The sequence below is a fragment of the Mustelus asterias genome, chromosome 22, assembly GCF_964213995.1.
Source record: "Mustelus asterias chromosome 22, sMusAst1.hap1.1, whole genome shotgun sequence".
NCBI classification, from domain to species: domain Eukaryota; kingdom Metazoa; phylum Chordata; class Chondrichthyes; order Carcharhiniformes; family Triakidae; genus Mustelus; species Mustelus asterias.
This window is the reverse complement of record NC_135822.1, coordinates 53,996,571-54,015,599: the sequence shown is the minus strand read 5'-3', so window position 1 is coordinate 54,015,599 and position 19,029 is coordinate 53,996,571. Positions and strand designations below refer to the sequence as shown.

The window sequence follows — 19,029 nt, the reverse complement described above, 5'->3', positions numbered from 1 at the left end:
ATCCAGCACGTCCCCAATCCTGGTCACCCCGGCGTCCACGGCCCTTCTCTCCGCCAGCCACCTGAAGTCGTAAGGTTGGAGGTGCGGATTCCTGAGCAGCGGCTCTCGTGCGAGAGCCGCTACTCCTGACGGGGGAGAGCTGCGTCGTGAGGCGACCGTGTTCCAGACCGTGAGGAGGTCCTGGTAAAAGACGGGCAAGTCCCGCAGGGAGGTGGGAATACGCCCCAGGTTGATGTGCAGGAGCTGCACATCGTAATTGAGGCCGTGCAAGTGGCGGAAAAAATACGTCGCCATCGCACGCCATCGTGGAGGAGGCTCGACGTAAAGGTATCGCTGCAGGGTCTGGAGGCGGAAGGTCACTACCTGCGTGCAGAGGCACACCAGACCTTGTCCGCCCTCCTCAATCGGGAGATGCAGCACCTCGACAGCGACCCAGTGCAGTCGGTTGTCCCAGAAAAACCGCACGAGGGCTTTCTGCATATCGGTGACAAAGCCAGGGGGAGGGGTCAAAGTGACCAGCCGGTACCACAGCATGGAGGCAACCAGCTGGTTTATGACGAGAACTCGCGCCCTGTAGGACAGCACTCAGAGCAGTCCTGTCCAGCGACCCAGGCGGGCGGAGACTTTGGCCTCCAACTCCCGCCAGTTCGCCGGCCAGGATTCCTCGGCTGGGCAGAGATGGACCCCCAGGTAGAGGAGGTTGGTCCTGCTCCAGGTGAAAGGCCTGAGCTCCTCCGGAAGGGGGTCCGTCTCCCACGGAACTCCCTCCATGATACGTCCCATAGAATCCCGACAGTGCAGAAGGAGGCCATTCGGCCCAGCGAGTCTGCACCGACCACAATCCCACCCAGGCCCCACTCCCACAACCTTACACATTTACCCTGCTGATCCCTCCAACCTACACATCCCGGGACATGAAGGGGCAATCTAGCATGGCCAATCAACCTAACCCACACGTCTTTGGAGTGTGGGAGGAAACCGGAGCACCCGGAGGAAACCCACGCAGACACGGGGAGAATGTGCAAACTCCACACAGACAGTGACCCGAGCCTGGAATCAAACCCAGCTCCCTGGAGCTGTGGGGCAGCAGTGCTAACCACTGTGCCACCGTGTCGCCCCAGTGGGCAATTGTCGTGCTTCTCACTTTGAAGTGCCCAACAGGCAGGAAAATGGGAGGTTTTTACGCCTGTTTTTTGGGTGAGTGTAGTAAAATGGATTTTAGGCACTCTGCAACACAGAGGCCATCAGCCGATTCATGCCAGTGTGGGGAGGGGAGATGGTGGGGCCTAACCCTGCTTAAGAGGCTGGCATCAGACTGCTGAGGGGGCCATTGGGCATGCGCCAATCTCCCCAGCCTCTGATTGCCGGCCCCACTTCAGCACCCCCCTTTCCCTTCCCTCCTATCTCCCCACCCCCTGCCCTTATCTGTCTCTGCCATGGTCAGGTCCTGCCTCCCCATGAGGCCCCTCCCTCTCAGGCCCCACTACCTTGGTGCTGCTTGGTGGGCAGGGCCAGTGTGCCAGGCAGGCAGGGTTAGGGTGCCAGGCAGGCAGTGTCATGGTGCCTCATGGGCAGTGCCAGCGTGCCAGGCAGCCAGTGCCAGGGTGCCTGGTGGGCAGTGCCAGGGTGCTCAGTGGGCCGTGCCATGGTGCCAAACTGGCACTACTCAAGAGTCCCTGCCCCTGCCACCGCCGACTTCCCAGGGGAGCCTCAATGGCCTCCCACCCCACCAACAAGGCCATCACGTCAGGTCCCCTGTTGCTGGGAACTATCTGTGATCCCCGCTGGTGAGAACCTTCACCGGCGAGGTCGGAATATAAAGTAAGCCCGGAGACTTGCGTCCCGAACTCGCTAAACCAATGTAAATGATGTTATAAATACTTAAATCAGCCCTGCACTGTTCCCCAGCGTGAGGCTGAACACGTGATAAATATTGACCCAGGAAGATTGGGACAGGCTGGACCCCGGTCGTGATTCCCGTCATTGGCCACCCACTTACGCTTCCCGGCCCGCTAGGCCACCCAACCAGCCTGGCAGGGCAGGATAATGGCACCCAATCACTTTGTTGGTCGGAACTGAAGAAAGGGAGAAATGCGTTAGGTTTTAACAGTGAGAGGTTGCAACAGAAGTGTTGCAAATTTGGGAAGAAAAGATAGATGGGCCCGGTGCGGGAGGGTAACAGTCCAAGACTGTCGAACTCAGCAGTGAGTCCCAAGGACTATAACATGCCCTGCAGGGAGATGACAGAGCATCGGGAACAGTGAACCCAGTGGACAAGTTGAAGGAGCTGCAAGTGAAATATTACATAACCCGAAAGGAACACTTGTGTCCTTGAATGGTGAGGAGGGAGGAAGGTGAGGAGGAAGGGGGTGAGGAGTTGGGCATGATGGAGGAGTGGACCCGGGTGTCACGGAGGGAGTGGTCCCTGCGGAAGGCTGACGGGGGTAGGAGGGTGGGTTTCATGGTGGCATCATACTGGAGTTGGCGCAAATGGTGGAGGATTACAACAGCACGGTGGCACAGTAGTTAGCACTGCTGCCTCACAGCACCAGGGACCCGGGTTCAATTCCTGGCTTGGGTCACTGTCAATGTGGACTCTGCACATTCTCCCCGTGTCTGCGTGGGTTTCCTCCGGGTGCTGCAGTTTCCTCCCACAGTCCAAAGATGTGCAGGTTAGATGGTTTGACCATGCTAAATTACTCCTTAGTGTCTGAAGATGTGCAGGTTAGATGGATTAGCCATGCTAAATTGCTCCTTAGTGTCCAAAGATGTGCAGGTTAGGTGGCTTGGCCATGCTAAATTGCCCCTTAGTGTCCAAAGATGTGCAGGTTAGTGGATTGGCCATGCTAAATTGCCCCACAGTGTCCAAAAATGTGTAGGTTAGGTGGATTGGCCATGGTAAATTGCCCCTTAGTGTCTGAAGATGTGTAGGTTAAGTGGATTGGCCATGCTAAATTGTCCCTAGGTGTCCAAAGATGTACAGGTTGGGTGGATTAGCCATGTTAAATTGCCCCTTAGTGTCAAAAAATGCGCAGGTTAGGTGGATTGGCCATGCTAAATTGCCCCTTAGTGTTTAAAGATGTGCAGATTAGGTTGATTGACCATGTTAAATTACTCCTTAGTGTCTGAAGAAGTGTAGGTTAAGTGGATTGGCCATGCTAAATTGCCCCTTAATGTCCAAGGATGTGTAGGTTAGGTGGATTGGCCATGCTAAATTGCCTCTTAACCTCAGGGGGACTAGCTAGGGTAAATACGTGGGGATACGGGATAGGGCCTGGATGAGATTGTTGGCTGTGCAGGTTTGATGGGCCGAATGGCCTCCTTCTGCACTGTTGCGATTTTATGATTCTCGGCTGATCCTTTGAATGCAGTCTGATGGGTGCAAAGTGCGGAGAAGGGGGGGAACCCATCATGGCTGTGGGAGTGAGGGGAAGGGGTCGAACCCGGTCGAGTGCCCTGCCAGTCTCGGCTGGGTGGGACTTCGGATAAGGAGACAAGCAGACATACCAGAAGCACCATTTCCGAGTCGGTTTATTGAGAAATATCATCGTGACAAAAGCCAAGTTAGTGATGACGATACAAACGGACAAATCAGTCATAATTGATGGCACAGATATTAACAATAGTTAAAATAAAATAGCACAATCACAAAAGAATTACACAATTAGCATGAAAATATGTTGCAAATACAGGACTTAATCGACAAAAGAGAAATGAAATGGCCACAGCGTTATGCATTTTGCATTGAAGATCCAGTTGAGTTCATTCAATTCCCAATCATTTACATCCTAATGATCCATCTAAACATGGAGCTATTAAAAAATGGGATTCTAATGGGGCGGCACAGTTGTTAGCACCGCTGCCACAGCGCCAGGGACTCAGGTTCGATTCCCGGCCTCGGGTCGCTGTCCGTGTCAGTCTGCACTTCATGTTTGGCACAACATGGTGGTCGAAGGGTCTGTTCCTCTGCTGTGTTCTATGTTCTAAGATGAGCCTAAGGAATTTATAGCAAAGTGTTTTGCCAGTGTTGTCGAGGGGGCAGATGTGCCATCCGCATGGCTAAAGGCCCCGATTTCACCACAGCTCAGGAAGGAATGATGGGGGAAAGTTATTGAAACACCCGAGAGATGACGAATAGGACAGGATTCTCCATCGATTGCCAGGTACGTACCTCCGACCAGGTTCTTCTGCCCGCCCCCATTTGGCTTCCCCGTGACGGAGGCGGGGTTCATCATTGGCCGCAGGCGGGACCTGTCAGCGCCGCCAAAGTTATTGGCTATTTGCGTTGTTGCCGGGAAACCCGACGGGAGGTGTGGTTGCCTTCATTCGACAGGAAGACCTCACCAGTGGTAAAGGTACACCGTCCACGCTTTTCCAACACAAAGAGGGTGTTCTCGCTATCGCAGTCGTTGTCAAGTTTTAGAACTTTCTTGGAGACGCAGAGGAACCAACCGTCATTCAGGTAGGGCTGGAATTTGTATCGTTCGCTGTCTATTGTCACCTTGAAGAGGTTGGCCTTCTCCGAGGTGACATAACTCTCCTGTGGAAAAAGAATGGACACTGGTTCCAATTTACCGAAAAGAATCACTTGGCGTCTTTGATGATTAATTTACTCACGTTGATTTGTGAGGCAAATCCGAAATATTGGTGAGAATTTAGCCCTCGAGGTTAAAAGGATGTTAGCATCTCTGTCTCACAGCACCAGGGACCCGGGTTCAATTCCCGGTTTGGGTCACTGTCTGTGTGGAGCCTGCACATTCTCCCCGTGTCTGCGTGGGTTTCCTCTGGGTGCTCCGGTTTCCTCCAAAGATTTGTGGGTTTGGGGGAATGGCCATGCTAAATTGCCCCTTAGTGTCCAAGGTATTTGGTTAGGGTGGATTGGCCGTGCTAAGTCGCCCCTTAATGTCCCAAGATGTGGAGGTTAGGATGGATTGGCCATGCTAAATTGTCCCTTAGTGTCCAAAGATGTGTAGGTTAGGTGGATTGGCCATGCTAAATTGTCCCTTAGTGTACAAAGATGTGTAGGTTAGGGTGGATTGGCCATGCTAAACGGCCCCTCAGTGTCTAAAGATGTGTAGGTTAGGTGGATTGGCCATGCTAAATTGCCCCTTAGTGTCTAAAGATGTGTAGGTTAGGTGGTTCGATTCCCGGCTTGGGTAACTGTGTGGAGTCTGCACGTTCTCCCCGTGTCTGCATGGGTTTCGTCCGGGTGCTCCGGTTTCCTCCCACAGTCTGAAAGATGTGCTGGTTAGTTGCTAAATTCTCCCTCAGTGTACCCGAACAGTGTGGCGAATAGGAGATTTTCCACAGTAACTTCATTGCAGCGTTAATGTAAGCCGGCTTGTGACGGTAATAATGGCGTACTCTCCATATGTCAGATAGTTTCCAAAAACAAATTAACTATTATATTATTAGTTTACTTTACATATTAGTGCTGTGAATAACGGGTGGGCTGAAGATATATCAGAGATGTTATTACCTCTGGTTTCAGTTCCAAGCATGGATTATCTTTTTTCTCCTTGCAATAAAGGAAATATTTTTTGGATTTGTGCTTAAACATAAATGAGACGCAGATTTGATGTGGATCTGGCTGTGGACTTTCACAAAACCGTACTTCTATGAATAAAGCAAAGAGGATGTTTTATTGCAAACCACACACGGACACACACAGACACACACACAGCAAAAGATGGTTCAACTCTAAGCTCATTTGATAAATTAAAGAATCCATAGAATCATACGGTGCAGAATAGTCCCTTCGGCCCATCGAGTCTGCACCGACACGCGAGAAACACCTGACCTCCCATCTAATCCCATCTACCTGGGCCCATAGCCCTGAATGTTATGACGTGCCAAGTGCTCCCACGCAGCACATTCCAGGCTGCTTAAAGTCTAAAGTTTATTTATTAGTGTCACAAGTAAGCATACATTAATGCCACAATGAATTTACTGTGAAAATCCCCTAGTCGCCACACTCAGGGGCCTGTTCGAGTACACTGAGGGAGAATTTAGCACCTAACCCGCACGTCTTTCGGACTGTGGGAGGAAACCCACGCAGACACGGGGAGAACGTGCAGACTCCGCACAGACAATGATCCAAAAAGGGAATCGAACCCAGGTCCCTGGGGCTGTGAGGCTAATCACTGTGCCACGCCACCCTCTGGATAAAAGCTTTTCCTCATATCCCTCCCCCTGAACCTTCTGCCCCCTCACTTTGAATCTATGTCCCCTTGTAACTGACCCTTCAACTAAGGGGAACAGCTGCTCCTTATCCACTCTGTCCATGCCCCTAATAATCTTGAACACCTCGATCAGGTCGCCCCTCAGTCTTCTCTGCTCCAATGAAAACAACCCAAGCCTATCCAACCTCTCTTCATAACTTAAATGCTCCGTCCCAGGCAGCATCCTGGTGAATCTCCTCTGCACTCCCTCCACTGCAATCACACCCTTCCTATAATGTGGCGACCAGAACTGCACACAGTGCTTCAGCTGTGGCCTCACCAAAGTTCTATACAACTCCAACATGAATTCAACCAAAAGAGAAAATGCTGGAAAATCTCAGCAGGTCTGGCAGCATCTGTAAGGAGAGAAAAGAGTTGACGGTTCGAGTCCAGACGACCCTTTGTCAAAGCATGACTTCCCTGATTTTGTAATCTCTGCCCCGATTGATAAAGGCAAGTGTCCCATGTGCCGCCTTCACCATCCTACTAACTTGCCCTTCCGGCTTCAGAGATCAATGGACAAACACGCCAAGATCCCTTTGTTCCACAGAACTTCCTAGTGTCCTACCATTCATTGAGTACTTCCTTGTCAAATTACTCCTTCCAAAGTGTATCACCTCACACTTTTCAGGGTTAGGTCCAGGGCCAGAATTTAACATTGCTTGGGCAGGTGTGCTGACATCATCGCGTGCTCTTCTGGTCAGCCAGTGTCCCAGGTGCACCCACCACTGACTCACTGGGACCCACCTGATGAAGGAGCTCTTGATTCCAAATAAACTTGTTGGACTTCAACCTAGTGTTGTGAGACTTGTACTGAACTTAATACAGGGTAGGTTGATTCAAAAGTCTGATGGAAGCAGGGAAGAAGCTGTTCTTGAGTCGGTTGGTACGTGACCTCAGACTTTTGTGTCTTTTTTCCGACGGAAGAAGGTGGAAGAGAGAATGTCTGGGGTGCGTGGGGTTCTTAATTATGCTGGCTGCTTTTCCGAGGCAGCGGGAAATGTAGACAGAGTCAATGGATGGGAGGCTGGTTTGCGTGATGGACTGGGCTACATTCATGACTTTTTGTAGTTCCTTGCTGTCTTGGCAGAGCAGGAGCCATACCAAGCTGTGATACAACCAGAAAGAATGCTTTCTACGGTGCATCTGTAAAAATTGGTGAGAGTCGTAGCCGGTGGCATGACATGTTGCAAAGCTGTTTGACTGGATCCTTTGCTTTATTCGCAAGAGATGGAGTCAATAAAGCACTCCAAACCCCCAGTGGACACGGAAGACCTTGATGATGCCAGCAGATGTTGCATGCTCCCTTTCCAGGGATACCCAGGCATAGAGGAGGTGATGGCCTAGTGGTATTATCGCTACACTATTAATCCAGAAACTCAGCTAATGTTCTGGGGACCCGGGTTCGAATCCCGCCACGGCAGATGGTGGAATTTGAATTCAATTTTTAAAAATCTGGAATTATGAATCTACTGATGACCATGAAACCATTGTCGATTGTCGGAAAAAACCATCTGGTTCACTAGTGCCCTTTAAGGAAGGAAATCTGCCGTCCTTACCTGGTGTGGTCTACATGTGACTCCAGAGCTACAGAAATGTGGTTGACTCTCAGCTGCCCTCTGAACAAAGGCAATTAGGGATGGGCAATAAATGCTGGCCAGACAGCAACTCCCATGTCCCACGAATGAATAATAAAACACAAAAGCAAGGGGGTTACATCAAACTACTATATCACTGAACTCATATTTGATTCGAATCATAAAATCCCAATGTTGCTGAAGGAGGCCATTCAGCCCATCGAGCCTGCACTGACTACAATCCCACCCAGGCCCTATCCCTACAACTCCAAGTATTTACTCTGCTAGTTCCACTGACACTAATGGGCAATCCATGCTGCAGGTTAGGGGGATTGGCCATGCTAAATTGCCCCTCAGTGTCCAAAGATGTGCAGGTTAGGTGGATTGGCCATGCTAAATTGCCCCTCAGTGTCCAAAGATGTGCGGGCTAGGTGGATTGGCCATGCTAAATTGCCCCTCAGTGTCCAAAGATGTGCAGGTTAGGTGGATTGGCCATGCTAAATTGCCCCTTAGTGTCCAAAGATGTGTAGGTTAGGAGGATTGGCCATGCTAAATTGCCCCTTAGTGTCCAAAGATGTGTGGGTTAGGAGGATTGGCCATGCTAAATTGCCCCTTAGTGTCCAATGATGTGCAGATTAGGTGGATTGGCCATGCTAAATTGTCCCTTAGCGTCCAATGATGTGCAGATTAGGTGGATTGGCCATGCTAAATTGTCCCTTAGCGTCCAATGATGTGCAGATTAGGTGGATTGGCTATAGTAAAATCTGCCCCTTAGTGTTCCATTAGCCATGTTGAATGTGTGGGATTACGGGGATAGGGTGGGGGAGAGGGTCAGACCCTCGGTCAAAGTGTCGGTGCAGACTCGATGGGCCAAATGGCCTCTTCTGCACTGTCGGGATTCTATGATTCTAACTGTGGGATCCACATACGAGAATATGCTTAACAAATATGGATGCTATAGCAGCCTGACACCGCCCCCCCTAGGTTCAGGTACAAAATGGTTAGATGTAGATTAGAGAGAGACTCGCTCTATCATGCACTCCCAAGATATGAGGTTAGATGAAGAATAAAGCTCAACCCTTCCCTTTACTCTCAGCGCAAGCCAAGTCATAAATTTGCAAATACAGTTTCATCCACCCCTTTGAAGTTGATCCGAGGAAGACAGGTCAAAAGGGCTGCGTGTCTGATACCACTTACCCACTTCTTTATTCGCTTTCGTTGTCATGACAACGTATTTCTTGTTGGCTTTCCGCCCAACAGTTAGTGCTCTGTTTCTCATCTTCATGATGACGGTCATTTTTCTCCTCATTCTATCTATCAACTCCCTTGGAAGCCTCGGAGACTTGCTTCGACCCATTGTGCTGTATTGTAATGAACAAACTGAAACTAACGGTACATATTATGTAACATTCTGCTTCAGGTTAACTCTGCGCGAGCCACACCGAGAATCATCAAACCACTTTCATTTTGATCATTGGCTGATCATCAAATTCAATATCCTGATCCACCCCTTCCCCCCCCATATCCCTCGATCCCTTTAGCCCCAAGAGCGAAATCTAATTTCTTCTTGAAATCACACAAGGTTTTGGCCTCAGCTACTTTCTGTGGGAGTGAATTCCGCACATTCGCCACCCCCTGAGTGAAGAAATTTAGAATAGAATCCCTCGAATCTGAAAGACGTGCTGGTTAGGTGCTAAATTCTCCCTCAGTGAACCCGAACAGGAGTGTGGTGGCTAGGGGATTTTCACAGCAACTTCATTGCAGTGTTAACGTAAGCCGACTTGTGACTAATAAATAAACTTTACAGTGCAAAAAGAGGCCGTTCGGCCCATCGAGTCTGCACTGACAACAATCCCACCCAGGCCCTATCCCCGTTACACCATGCATTTACCCTGCTAATCCCCCTGACACTTAAGGGGCAATTTAGCATGGTCAATCAACCTAACCTGCACATCTTTGGACTGTGGGAGGAAACCGGAGCATCCAGAAGAAACCCATGCAGACACTGGGAGAATGTGCAAACTCCTCACCTCAGCGTTAAAAGGTTTACCCATTATCCTCAAACTATGACCTGGATTCTCCCACCATCGGGAACATTCTTTCTGAATCCACCCTGTCCAACCTTGTTAGAATTTTATAAGTTTCTATGAGATCCCCTCTCACTCTTCTAAACCCCAGTGAATATAATCCTAACCGACTTAGTCTCTCCTCATATGACAGACCTGCCATCCCAGGAATCAGCCTGGTAAACCTTCGCTGTGCTCCCTCTATAGCAAGGACATCCTTCCTCAGATAAGGACACCAAAACTGCACACAATACTCCAGCTTTGGCCTCACCAATACCCTGTGCAATTGCAGCAAAACATCCCTATCCCTATACTCAAATCCAATTAAACCTGAGGTTAAAATGGAAGCTTACATGCATTTCCCAGTCCTTCATAATTCTTCTCCCTCCCCACCATTCTCTTACAAGCAGACAATATATAACATAACATGCATATTAGCAGTGGTTAGCACTGCTGTCTCACAGCGCCAGGGACCCGGGTTCGATTCCCGGCTTGGGTCACTGTCAGTGTGGAGTCTGTACATTCTCCCCATGTCTGCGGTTTCCTCCCACAGTCCAAAAGTCGTGCTGATTCGGTGCTAAATCCTCCCTCAGTGTCCCCGAACAGGCACCAGAGTGTGGCAACTGGGGGATTTTCACAGTAACTTCATTGCAGTGTTAGAACAAACAAAGAACAAAGAACAATACAGCACAGGAACAGGCCCTACGGCCCTCCAAGCCCACGCCGCTCCCTGGTCCAAACTAGACCATTCTTTTGTATCCCTCCATTCCCACTCCATTCGTTTGGCTGTCTAGATAAGCCTTAAACGTTCCCAGTTTGTCCGCCTCCACCACCTTGCCTGGCAGCGCATTCCAGGCCCCCACCACCCTCTGTGTAAAATATGTCCTTCTGATATCCGTGTTAAACCTCCCCCCCTTCACCTTGAACCTATGACCCCCTCGTGAACGTCACCACCGACCTGGGAAAAAGCTTCCCACCGTTCACCCTATCTATGCCTTTCATAATTTTATACACCTCTATTAAGTCTCCCCTCATCCTCCGTCTTTCCAGGGAGAACAACACCAGTTTACCCAATCTCTCCTCATAACTAAGCCCCTCCATACCAGGCAACATCCTGGTAAACCTCCTCTGTACTCTCTCCAAAACCTCTACGTCCTTCTGGTAGTGTGGCGACCAGAACTGGACGCAGTATTCCAAATGCGGCCGAACCAACGTTCTATACAACTGCAACATCAGACCCCAACTTTTATACTCTATGCCCCGTCCTATAAAGGCAAGCATGCCATATGCCTTCTTCACCACCTTCTCCACCTGTGACATCACCTTCAAGGATCTGTGGACTTGCGCACCCAGGTCCCTCTGCGTATCTACACCCTTTATGGTTCTGCCATTTATCGTATAGCTCCTCCCTACATTATTTCTACCAAAATGCATCACTTCGCATTTATCAGGATTGAACTCCATCTGCCATTTCTTTGCCCAAATTTCCAGCCTATCTATATCCTTCTGTAGCTTCTGACAATGCTCCTCACTATCTGCAAGTCCTGCCAATTTTGTGTCGTCCGCAAACTTACTGATCACCCCAGTTACACCTTCTTCCAGATCGTTTATATAAATCACAAACAGCAGAGGTCCCAATACAGAGCCCTGCGGAACACCACTCGTCACAGGCCTCCAGCCGGAAAAAGACCCTTTCACTACCGCCCTCTGTCTTCTGTGACCAAGCCAGTTCTCCACCCATCTAGCCACCTCCCCCTTTATCCCATGAGATCCAACCTTTTTCACCAGCCTACCATGAGGGACTTTGTCAAACGCTTTACTAAAGTCCATATAGACGACATCCACGGCTCTTCCCTCGTCAACCATTCTGGTCACTTCTTCAAAAAACTCCACCAGGTTAGTGAGGCATGACCTCCCTCTCACAAAACCATGCTGACTATCGTTAATGAGTTTATTCCTTTCTAAATGCGCATACATCCTATCTCTAAGAATCTTCTCCAACAACTTCCCTACCACGGACGTCAAGCTCACCGGTCTATAATTACCCGGGTTATCCTTCCTACCCTTCTTAAATAACGGGACCACATTAGCTATCCTCCAATCCTCTGGGACCTCACCTGTGTCCAATGACGAGACAAAGATTTGCGTCAGAGGCCCAGCGATTTCATCTCTCATCTCCCTGAGCAGCCTTGGATAGATTCCATCAGGCCCTGGGGATTTGTCAGTCTTTATATTCTCTAACAAACCTAACACTTCCTCCCTTGTAATGGAGATTTTCTCCAACAGTTCAACACTCCCCTCCGAGACACTCCCAGTCAACACATCCCTCTCCTTTGTGAATACCGACTCAAAGGATTCATTTAGGATCTCCCCTACTTCTTTGCCCTCCAAGCATAATTCCCCACTTTTGTCCCTGAGAGGTCCGATTTTTTCCCTGACAACCCTTTTGTTCCTAACGTATGAATAAAATGCCTTGGGATTCTCCTTAATCCTGTCTGCCAAGAACATTTCGTGACACCTTTTTGCCCTTCTAATTCCCCGTTTGAGTTCTTTCCTACTTTCTTTGTACTCCTCCAGAGCTCCCTCCATTTTTAGCTGCCTGGACCTAACATACGCCTCTCTTTTCTTTTTGACCAGTCCCTCAATTTCCCTGGTTATCCACGGTTCTCGAATCCTACCCTTCCTATCCTTCTTTTTTACAGGCACATGCCTGTCCTGCAGCCCTAACAACTGTTTCTTTAAAGACTCCCACATGCCAGATGTGGATTTACCCTCAAACAGCCTCTCCCAATCAAGAGCTGCCAATTTCTGCCTAATCCCACTAAAGTTAGCCTTCCCCCAATCCAACACCTTACCCTTGGGACACCACTCATCCTTTTCCATCACTATCCTAAAACTAACAGAATTGTGGTCACTATTTGCCACATGTTCCCCTACCGAAACTTTGAAGACCTGACCGGGCTCATTCCCCAGTACTAGGTCCAGTATAGCCCCCTCTCTAGTCGGGCTATCTACATATTGTTCCAAAGAACCCTCCTGTACGCATTTTACAAATTCCTCCCCATTCAGAGTCCCAGTTCTCAGCGATTTCCAGTCTATACCAGGGAAATTGAAGTCTCCCACTACAACAACCTTATTTTTCCTGCACCTATCCATTATCTCCTGACATATCCGTTCTTCCACTTCCCTTGGGCTGTTGGGGGGCCTGTAGTACACCTCCAACATAGTGACTGCGCCCTTCCTGTTTCTAAGCTCCACTCAGAGTGACTCGTTACACGACCCCTCTGAATTGTCCTCCCTCTGCACCGCTGTAATATGCTCTCCAACTAATACTGCTACTCCCCCACCTCTTTTGGCCCCTCCTCTGTCTCGCCTAAAACACTTGTACCCCGGAATATTCAGCTGCCAGTCCTGTCCCTCTTTCAACCAAGTCACTGTCACCGCATCCACATCCAAATTCCTCGTGAGCATTAAGGCCCTAAGTTCATCTGTCTTACCTGCTACGCTCCTTGCACTGAAGTATAAGCACTCCAGACCTCCAGGCCCAGTGAGGTCATCCTCCCCCAGAGTGCTCTTCTTCTTTGCCAGCCTTGTCCCAGCCCCAAGCTCGTCCCCAGCCTCTACATTTGTAGACCTAATATTTTGATCCCCACCCCCCTGCCATACTAGTTTAAACCCCCCCGAACTGCACTAGCAAAACTCCCAGCCAGGATATTCGTGCCCTTCCAACTTAGTTGTGACCCGTCCTTCTTGTACAGCTTGTTAACATAAGCTGACTTGTGACACTAATAAATAAACTTTAAGAAAACTTATACTGTTTGTACACGATTCATGAATACTCGACCTAAGGTAGCAAAGCATAAATTTGAAGTATAGCCAGTACAAATATTAGGTTGCAATAGATTTTGTCACAAGCCCAGATGAAAAAGCTTGGCAGATAAACTTGGCAGATCAACTCAGAGAGTGTGGGAGAGGCTGAGAGCGAAAGAAGTAAAGTTAATTTTTCAGTGTCACAAGTGGGCTCACATTAACACTGCAATGAAGTTACTGTGAAAATCCCCCAGTTGCCACACTCTGGCGCCTGTTCGGGTTACACTGAGGGAGAATTTAGCACCTAACCAGCATGTCATTCGGACTGTCGGAGGAAACCCACGCAGACACAGGGGAGAACGTGCAGACTCCGCACAGACAGTGACCCGAGCTGGGATTCGAACCCAGAGCCCTGGTGCTGTGAGACAACAGTGCTAACCGCTGTGCCACCATGTCTCCCCTATCGAGCCCTATCCCTATTACCCCATGCATTCATCCTGCTAGTCCCCCTGACACTAAAGAGCAATTTAGCACGGCCAATCCACCTAACTTGCACATCTTTGGAGTGTGGGAAGAAACCGGAGCATCCGGAGGAAACCCACGCAGACACCGGGAGAACGTGCAAACTCCTCACCTCAGTTCTAAAAGGTTTACCCCTTGTCCTCAAACTATGACCCCCTAGTTCTGGACTCCCCCCACCATCGGGAACATTCTTTCTGAATCTACCCTGTCTAATCCTGTTAGAATTTTATAAGTTTCTATGAGATCCCCTCTCACTCTTCTAAACCCCAGTGAATATAATCCTAACCGACTTAGTCTCTCCTCATATGACAGACCTGCCATCCCAGGAATCAGCCTGGTAAACCTTCGCTGTGCTCCCTCTATAGCAAGGACATCCTTCCTCAGATAAGGAGACCAAAACTGCACACAATACTCCAGTTGTGGCCTCACCAACGCCCTGTACAATTGCAGCAAAACATCCCTATCCCTGTTAGAATTTTATAAGCTTCTCGGTGTTCCAAACTCCAAAGTGTACAATCTTCTGAGAGGGACGCTCAGAGTGAGAGAAACCTGGCTCACCTTAGATTGAGAGGCTGCGGTGAAAGATGGCGGAGGCGAATAGCTGTCCGTTCAAGTGTGGCTGATGTTGAATCACCTTCAGACCTGCAGCACTGCCGTTCCTCCTCTAGTCTCCGGAGTGAGGTGCTCGCTAAACTTATGAGCCAGGAAAGAAAATAGGCAGTAAGTCCTCAGTTGAGTTTCTGCTCTGGTTTACAATGTGACGGGAAAGACAATTGATGCAGAAGGCAACAAATTCAAATCAGAGACCACTCCCAGCACTGAGTTGAGTTTGACTGTTCCGTGACACTGTCTTTATAGGACTGGAAAGTGTGGCGGGGGGCGGGGGGGGGGGGAGGTCAATTTTCAAATATTCCTGGACTAAATAATCTTTGACTGAACAATTAAGTGTCATTGGCAGGGTTACTGTGAGGGAAAAACATTTCCAAATCGGTCTCCAAGCCACCAATGCACTGATCACATTATGATGGCTCCAGGATTTGGCTGGAAAGGAAGTGTGCTTCACTGCACAATATTAAATCAAGTACTTAAAAACAAACCACAAGTCTCTGGAGAAAGACAAAACAGGTCCTGACTGCGTCAATGTAATCGTGCGAATTAATAATGTAATTAGCTGCATGGAGTGCAGCGAAGGTTTACCAGGCTGGTTCCGGGGAAGGCGGGACTGATGTATGAGGAGAGATTGACGAGGTTAGGATTGTTTTCACTGGAGTTCAGATGAATGAGGGAGGATCTCAGAGACTTATAAAATTCTAACAGGACTAGACAGGGTAGACGCAGGGAGGATGTTCCCGATGGTGGGGGGAGTGCAGAACCAGGGGTCACGGATTCGGGGTAGACCATTTAGGACGGAGGTGAGGAGACATTTCTTCACCCAAAGAGTGGTGAGCCTGTGGGATTCATTACCACAGGAAGTAGTTGATGCCAAAACATTGAATGTATTCGAGAGGTGGCTGGATATAGCACTTGGGGCGAATGGGATCAAAGGTTACGGGGAGAAAGCAGGATTCGGCTATTGAGTTGGACGATCAGCCATGATGGTGATGAATGGCGGAGCAGGCTCGAAGGGCCGAATGGCCTCCTCCTGCTCCTATAAAGAACAAAGAACAAAGAACAATACAGCACAGGAACAGGCCCTTCGGCCCTCCAAGCCCGCGCCGCTCCCCGGTCCAGGATTGAATCCTGAATCCAGGATCCCCGCCCAATTTTCCAGCCTATCTACATACCAATATCCTATCCACCGAGCTGTCCCTCACAGCTACGATGCTTTGTTCATTACAACCTATTAACTCACCCCCACCCCCCTATTCCAGACCATGTGATCCCCAGGGAGAGGCGAAAACCCAGAGTGAAAAACCCCAGGGCCAATATGGGGAACAAAAAAAATCTGGGAAATTCCTCTCCGACCCCCTGAGGCGATCGAAACGAGTCCAGGAGATCACAATGGCCCTGATCGGAAAATGCTTCCCAACCCTAGTCATTTCCACTTCCATGAACACCATATGAATTCCCTGCCCCCGAGACAGGTTCCCAACTATCCGCAGTCTCGCTCTGTACTGGCACCAGCAAGATGATCATAGAATGAAGCCTTGAAACGAGAAACAAGGAACAATTAGCCCGCGCCGCTCCCTGGTCCAAACTAGACCACTCTTTTGTATCCCTCCATTCCCACTCCGGTCATATAGCTGTCTAGATAAGTCTTAAACGTTCCCAGTGTGTCCGCCTCCACCACCTTGCCCGGCAACACATTCCAGGCCCCCACGACCCTCTGTGTGAAATATGTCCTTCTGATATCTGTGTTAAACCTCCCCCCCTTCAAAGAACAAAGAACAAAGAACAGTACAGCACAGGAAACAGGCCTTCGGCCCTCCAAGCCTGTGCCGCTCCTTGGTCCAACTAGACCAATCGTTTGTATCCCTCCATTCCCAGGCTGCTCATGTGACTATCCAGGTAAGTCTTAAACGATGTCAGCGTGCCTGCCTCCACCACCCTACTTGGCAGCGCATTCCAGGCCCCCACCACCCTCTGTGTAAAAAACGTCCCTCTGATGTCTGAGTTATACTTCGCCCCTCTCAGCTTGAGCCCGTGACCCCTCGTGATCGTCACCTCCGACCTGGGAAAAAGCTTCCCACTGTTCACCCTATCTATACCCTTCATAATCTTGTATACCTCTATTAGATCTCCCCTCATTCTCCGTCTTTCCAAGGAGAACAACCCCAGTCTACCCAATCTCTCCTCATAGCTAAGACCCTCCATACCAGGCAACATCCTGGTAAACCTTCTCTGCACTCTCTCCAATGCCTCCACGTCCTTCTGGTAGTGCGGCGACCAGAACTGGACGCAGTACTCCAAATGCGGCCTAACCAGCGTTCTATACAGCTGCATCATCAGACTCCAGCTTTTATACTCTATACCCCGTCCTATAAAGGCAAGCATACCATATGCCTTCTTCACCACCTTCTCCACCTGTGTTGCCACCTTCAAGGATTTGTGGACTTGCACACCTAGGTCCCTCTGTGTTTCTATACTCCTGATGACTCTGCCATTTATTGCATAACTCCTCCCTACATTATTTCTTCCAAAATGCATCACTTCGCATTTATCCGGATTAAATTCCATCTGCCACCTCTCCGCCCAATTTTCCAGCCTATCTATATCCTGCTGTATTGCCCGACAATGCTCTTCGCTATCCGCAATTCCAGCCATCTTTGTGTCATCCGCAAACTTGCTGATTACACCAGTTACACCTTCTTCCAAATCATTTATATATATCACAAATAGCAGAGGTCCCAGTACAGAGCCCTGCGGAACACCACTGGTCACAGACCTCCAGCCGGAAAAAGACCCTTCGACCACTACCCTCTGTCTCCTATGGCCAAGCCAGTTCTCCACCCATCGAGCCACTTCTCCTTGTATCCCATGAGCCTTAACCTTCTTAACCAACCTGCCATGTGGGACTTTGTCAAATGCCTTATCTTCTATGTTTTCTTACAATGGTCACCAGTAGGAACGGCACGGTGGCACATGGTTAGCACTGCTGCCTCACAGCGCCAGGGACTCGGGTTCGATTCCCGGCTTGGGTCACTGTCTGTGCGGAGTCTGCACGTTCTCCCCATGTCTGCGTGGGTTTCCTCCGGGTGCTCCAGTTTCATCCCACAGTCCGAAAGATGTGCTGGTTAGGGTGCATCGACCGTGCTAAATTCTCCCTCGGTGTTCCCAGGACTGTGGCGACTAGGGGATTTTCATAGTAACTTCATTGCAGTGTTAATGTAAGCCGACTTGTGACACGAATAAATAAAAAGAAATGGAATGGTAACATGTTCAGTAAGTGTGGTTAAAGATTCAGCCCAATTATACAAGATAAAGGCAAAATACTGCGGATGCTGGAATCTGAAAGAAAAACAGAAAATGCTGGATAATCTCAGCAGGTCTGACAGCATCTGTGGAGAGAGAATAGAGCCAATGTTTCGAGTCGAGATGAGTCATCCAGATGCTGTCAGGCCTGCTGAGATTTTCCAGCAATTTCTATTTTGGGAGAATATATCACACTGACAGAAAAATGTTCCCATTCGGTTTTGTTTATTTATTAGTGTCACAAGTAGGCTTACATTAACACCGCAATGAAGTTACTATGAAAATCCCTTAGTCGCCACACTCCCGGTGCCTGTTCGGGTTACACTGAGGGAGAATTTAGCACCTAACCAGCACGTCTTTCGGGCTGTGGGAGGAAACCGGAGCACCCGGAGGAAACCCACGCAGACACAGGGAGAATTTGCAGGCTCCACACAGACAGTGACCCTGCTGAGATTTTTCAGCATTTTCTGTAATTGCAAGATGTCTTCCATGATCATATTGAATGACGGAGCAGGCTCGAAGGGCCGAATGGCCTACTCCTGCAGCTATTTCCAATGTTTCCATGTTGGGTCTGAAACAATAAAGCTATCCGACTCTTGTTCCTGTTCTACCATCTTCAATTCTCTGGTATCATAGTTTGAAACTCATCTTTAACTTCGCTTTCTCTGATTCTGTCCCTCGCAACTGTTCTTTTATTCATCCGTGGGACATGGGACGTCGCTGGCTGGGCCAGCACTTATTGCCCATCCCTAGTTGCCCGAGAGCCAACCACCGTTGCTATGGCTCTGGAGTCACATGTAGGCCAGACCGGGTAAGGACAGCAGATTTCCTTCCCTGACAAGTCTTCCCATATGAGCGAGTGGGTGCAACAGTCCACGGGAGCCAACCAGAGACAAGGATAGAGAGATTGTGTCTTGTTTT

General features: G+C 49.3%; 1 protein-coding gene across 3 annotated transcripts; it reads right to left on the bottom strand.

Annotated features, from left to right (window-relative positions):
• Positions 1 to 3,514: 3,514 nt before the first annotated feature.
• LOC144510069 (uncharacterized) lies at positions 3,515 to 15,348 on the bottom strand. Of its 3 annotated transcripts, none has more exons than XM_078239302.1 (4): positions 14,755 to 15,348; positions 8,996 to 9,159; positions 5,480 to 5,616; positions 3,515 to 4,540 (listed from the first exon to the last, which is right to left on the bottom strand). In XM_078239302.1, the coding sequence occupies exons 2-4, from the start codon at positions 9,153 to 9,155 to the stop codon at positions 4,277 to 4,279; spliced, it is 561 nt and encodes a 186-aa protein (XP_078095428.1). In that variant the 5' UTR covers positions 9,156 to 9,159; positions 14,755 to 15,348; the 3' UTR covers positions 3,515 to 4,276. The 3 variants fall into 3 exon arrangements, with proteins under 3 accessions (XP_078095428.1, XP_078095430.1, XP_078095429.1); XM_078239304.1 differs by having other exon boundaries at positions 8,996 to 9,184; positions 14,755 to 15,267; XM_078239303.1 differs by having other exon boundaries at positions 5,480 to 5,613; positions 14,755 to 15,248.
• Positions 15,349 to 19,029: the final 3,681 nt, after the last annotated feature.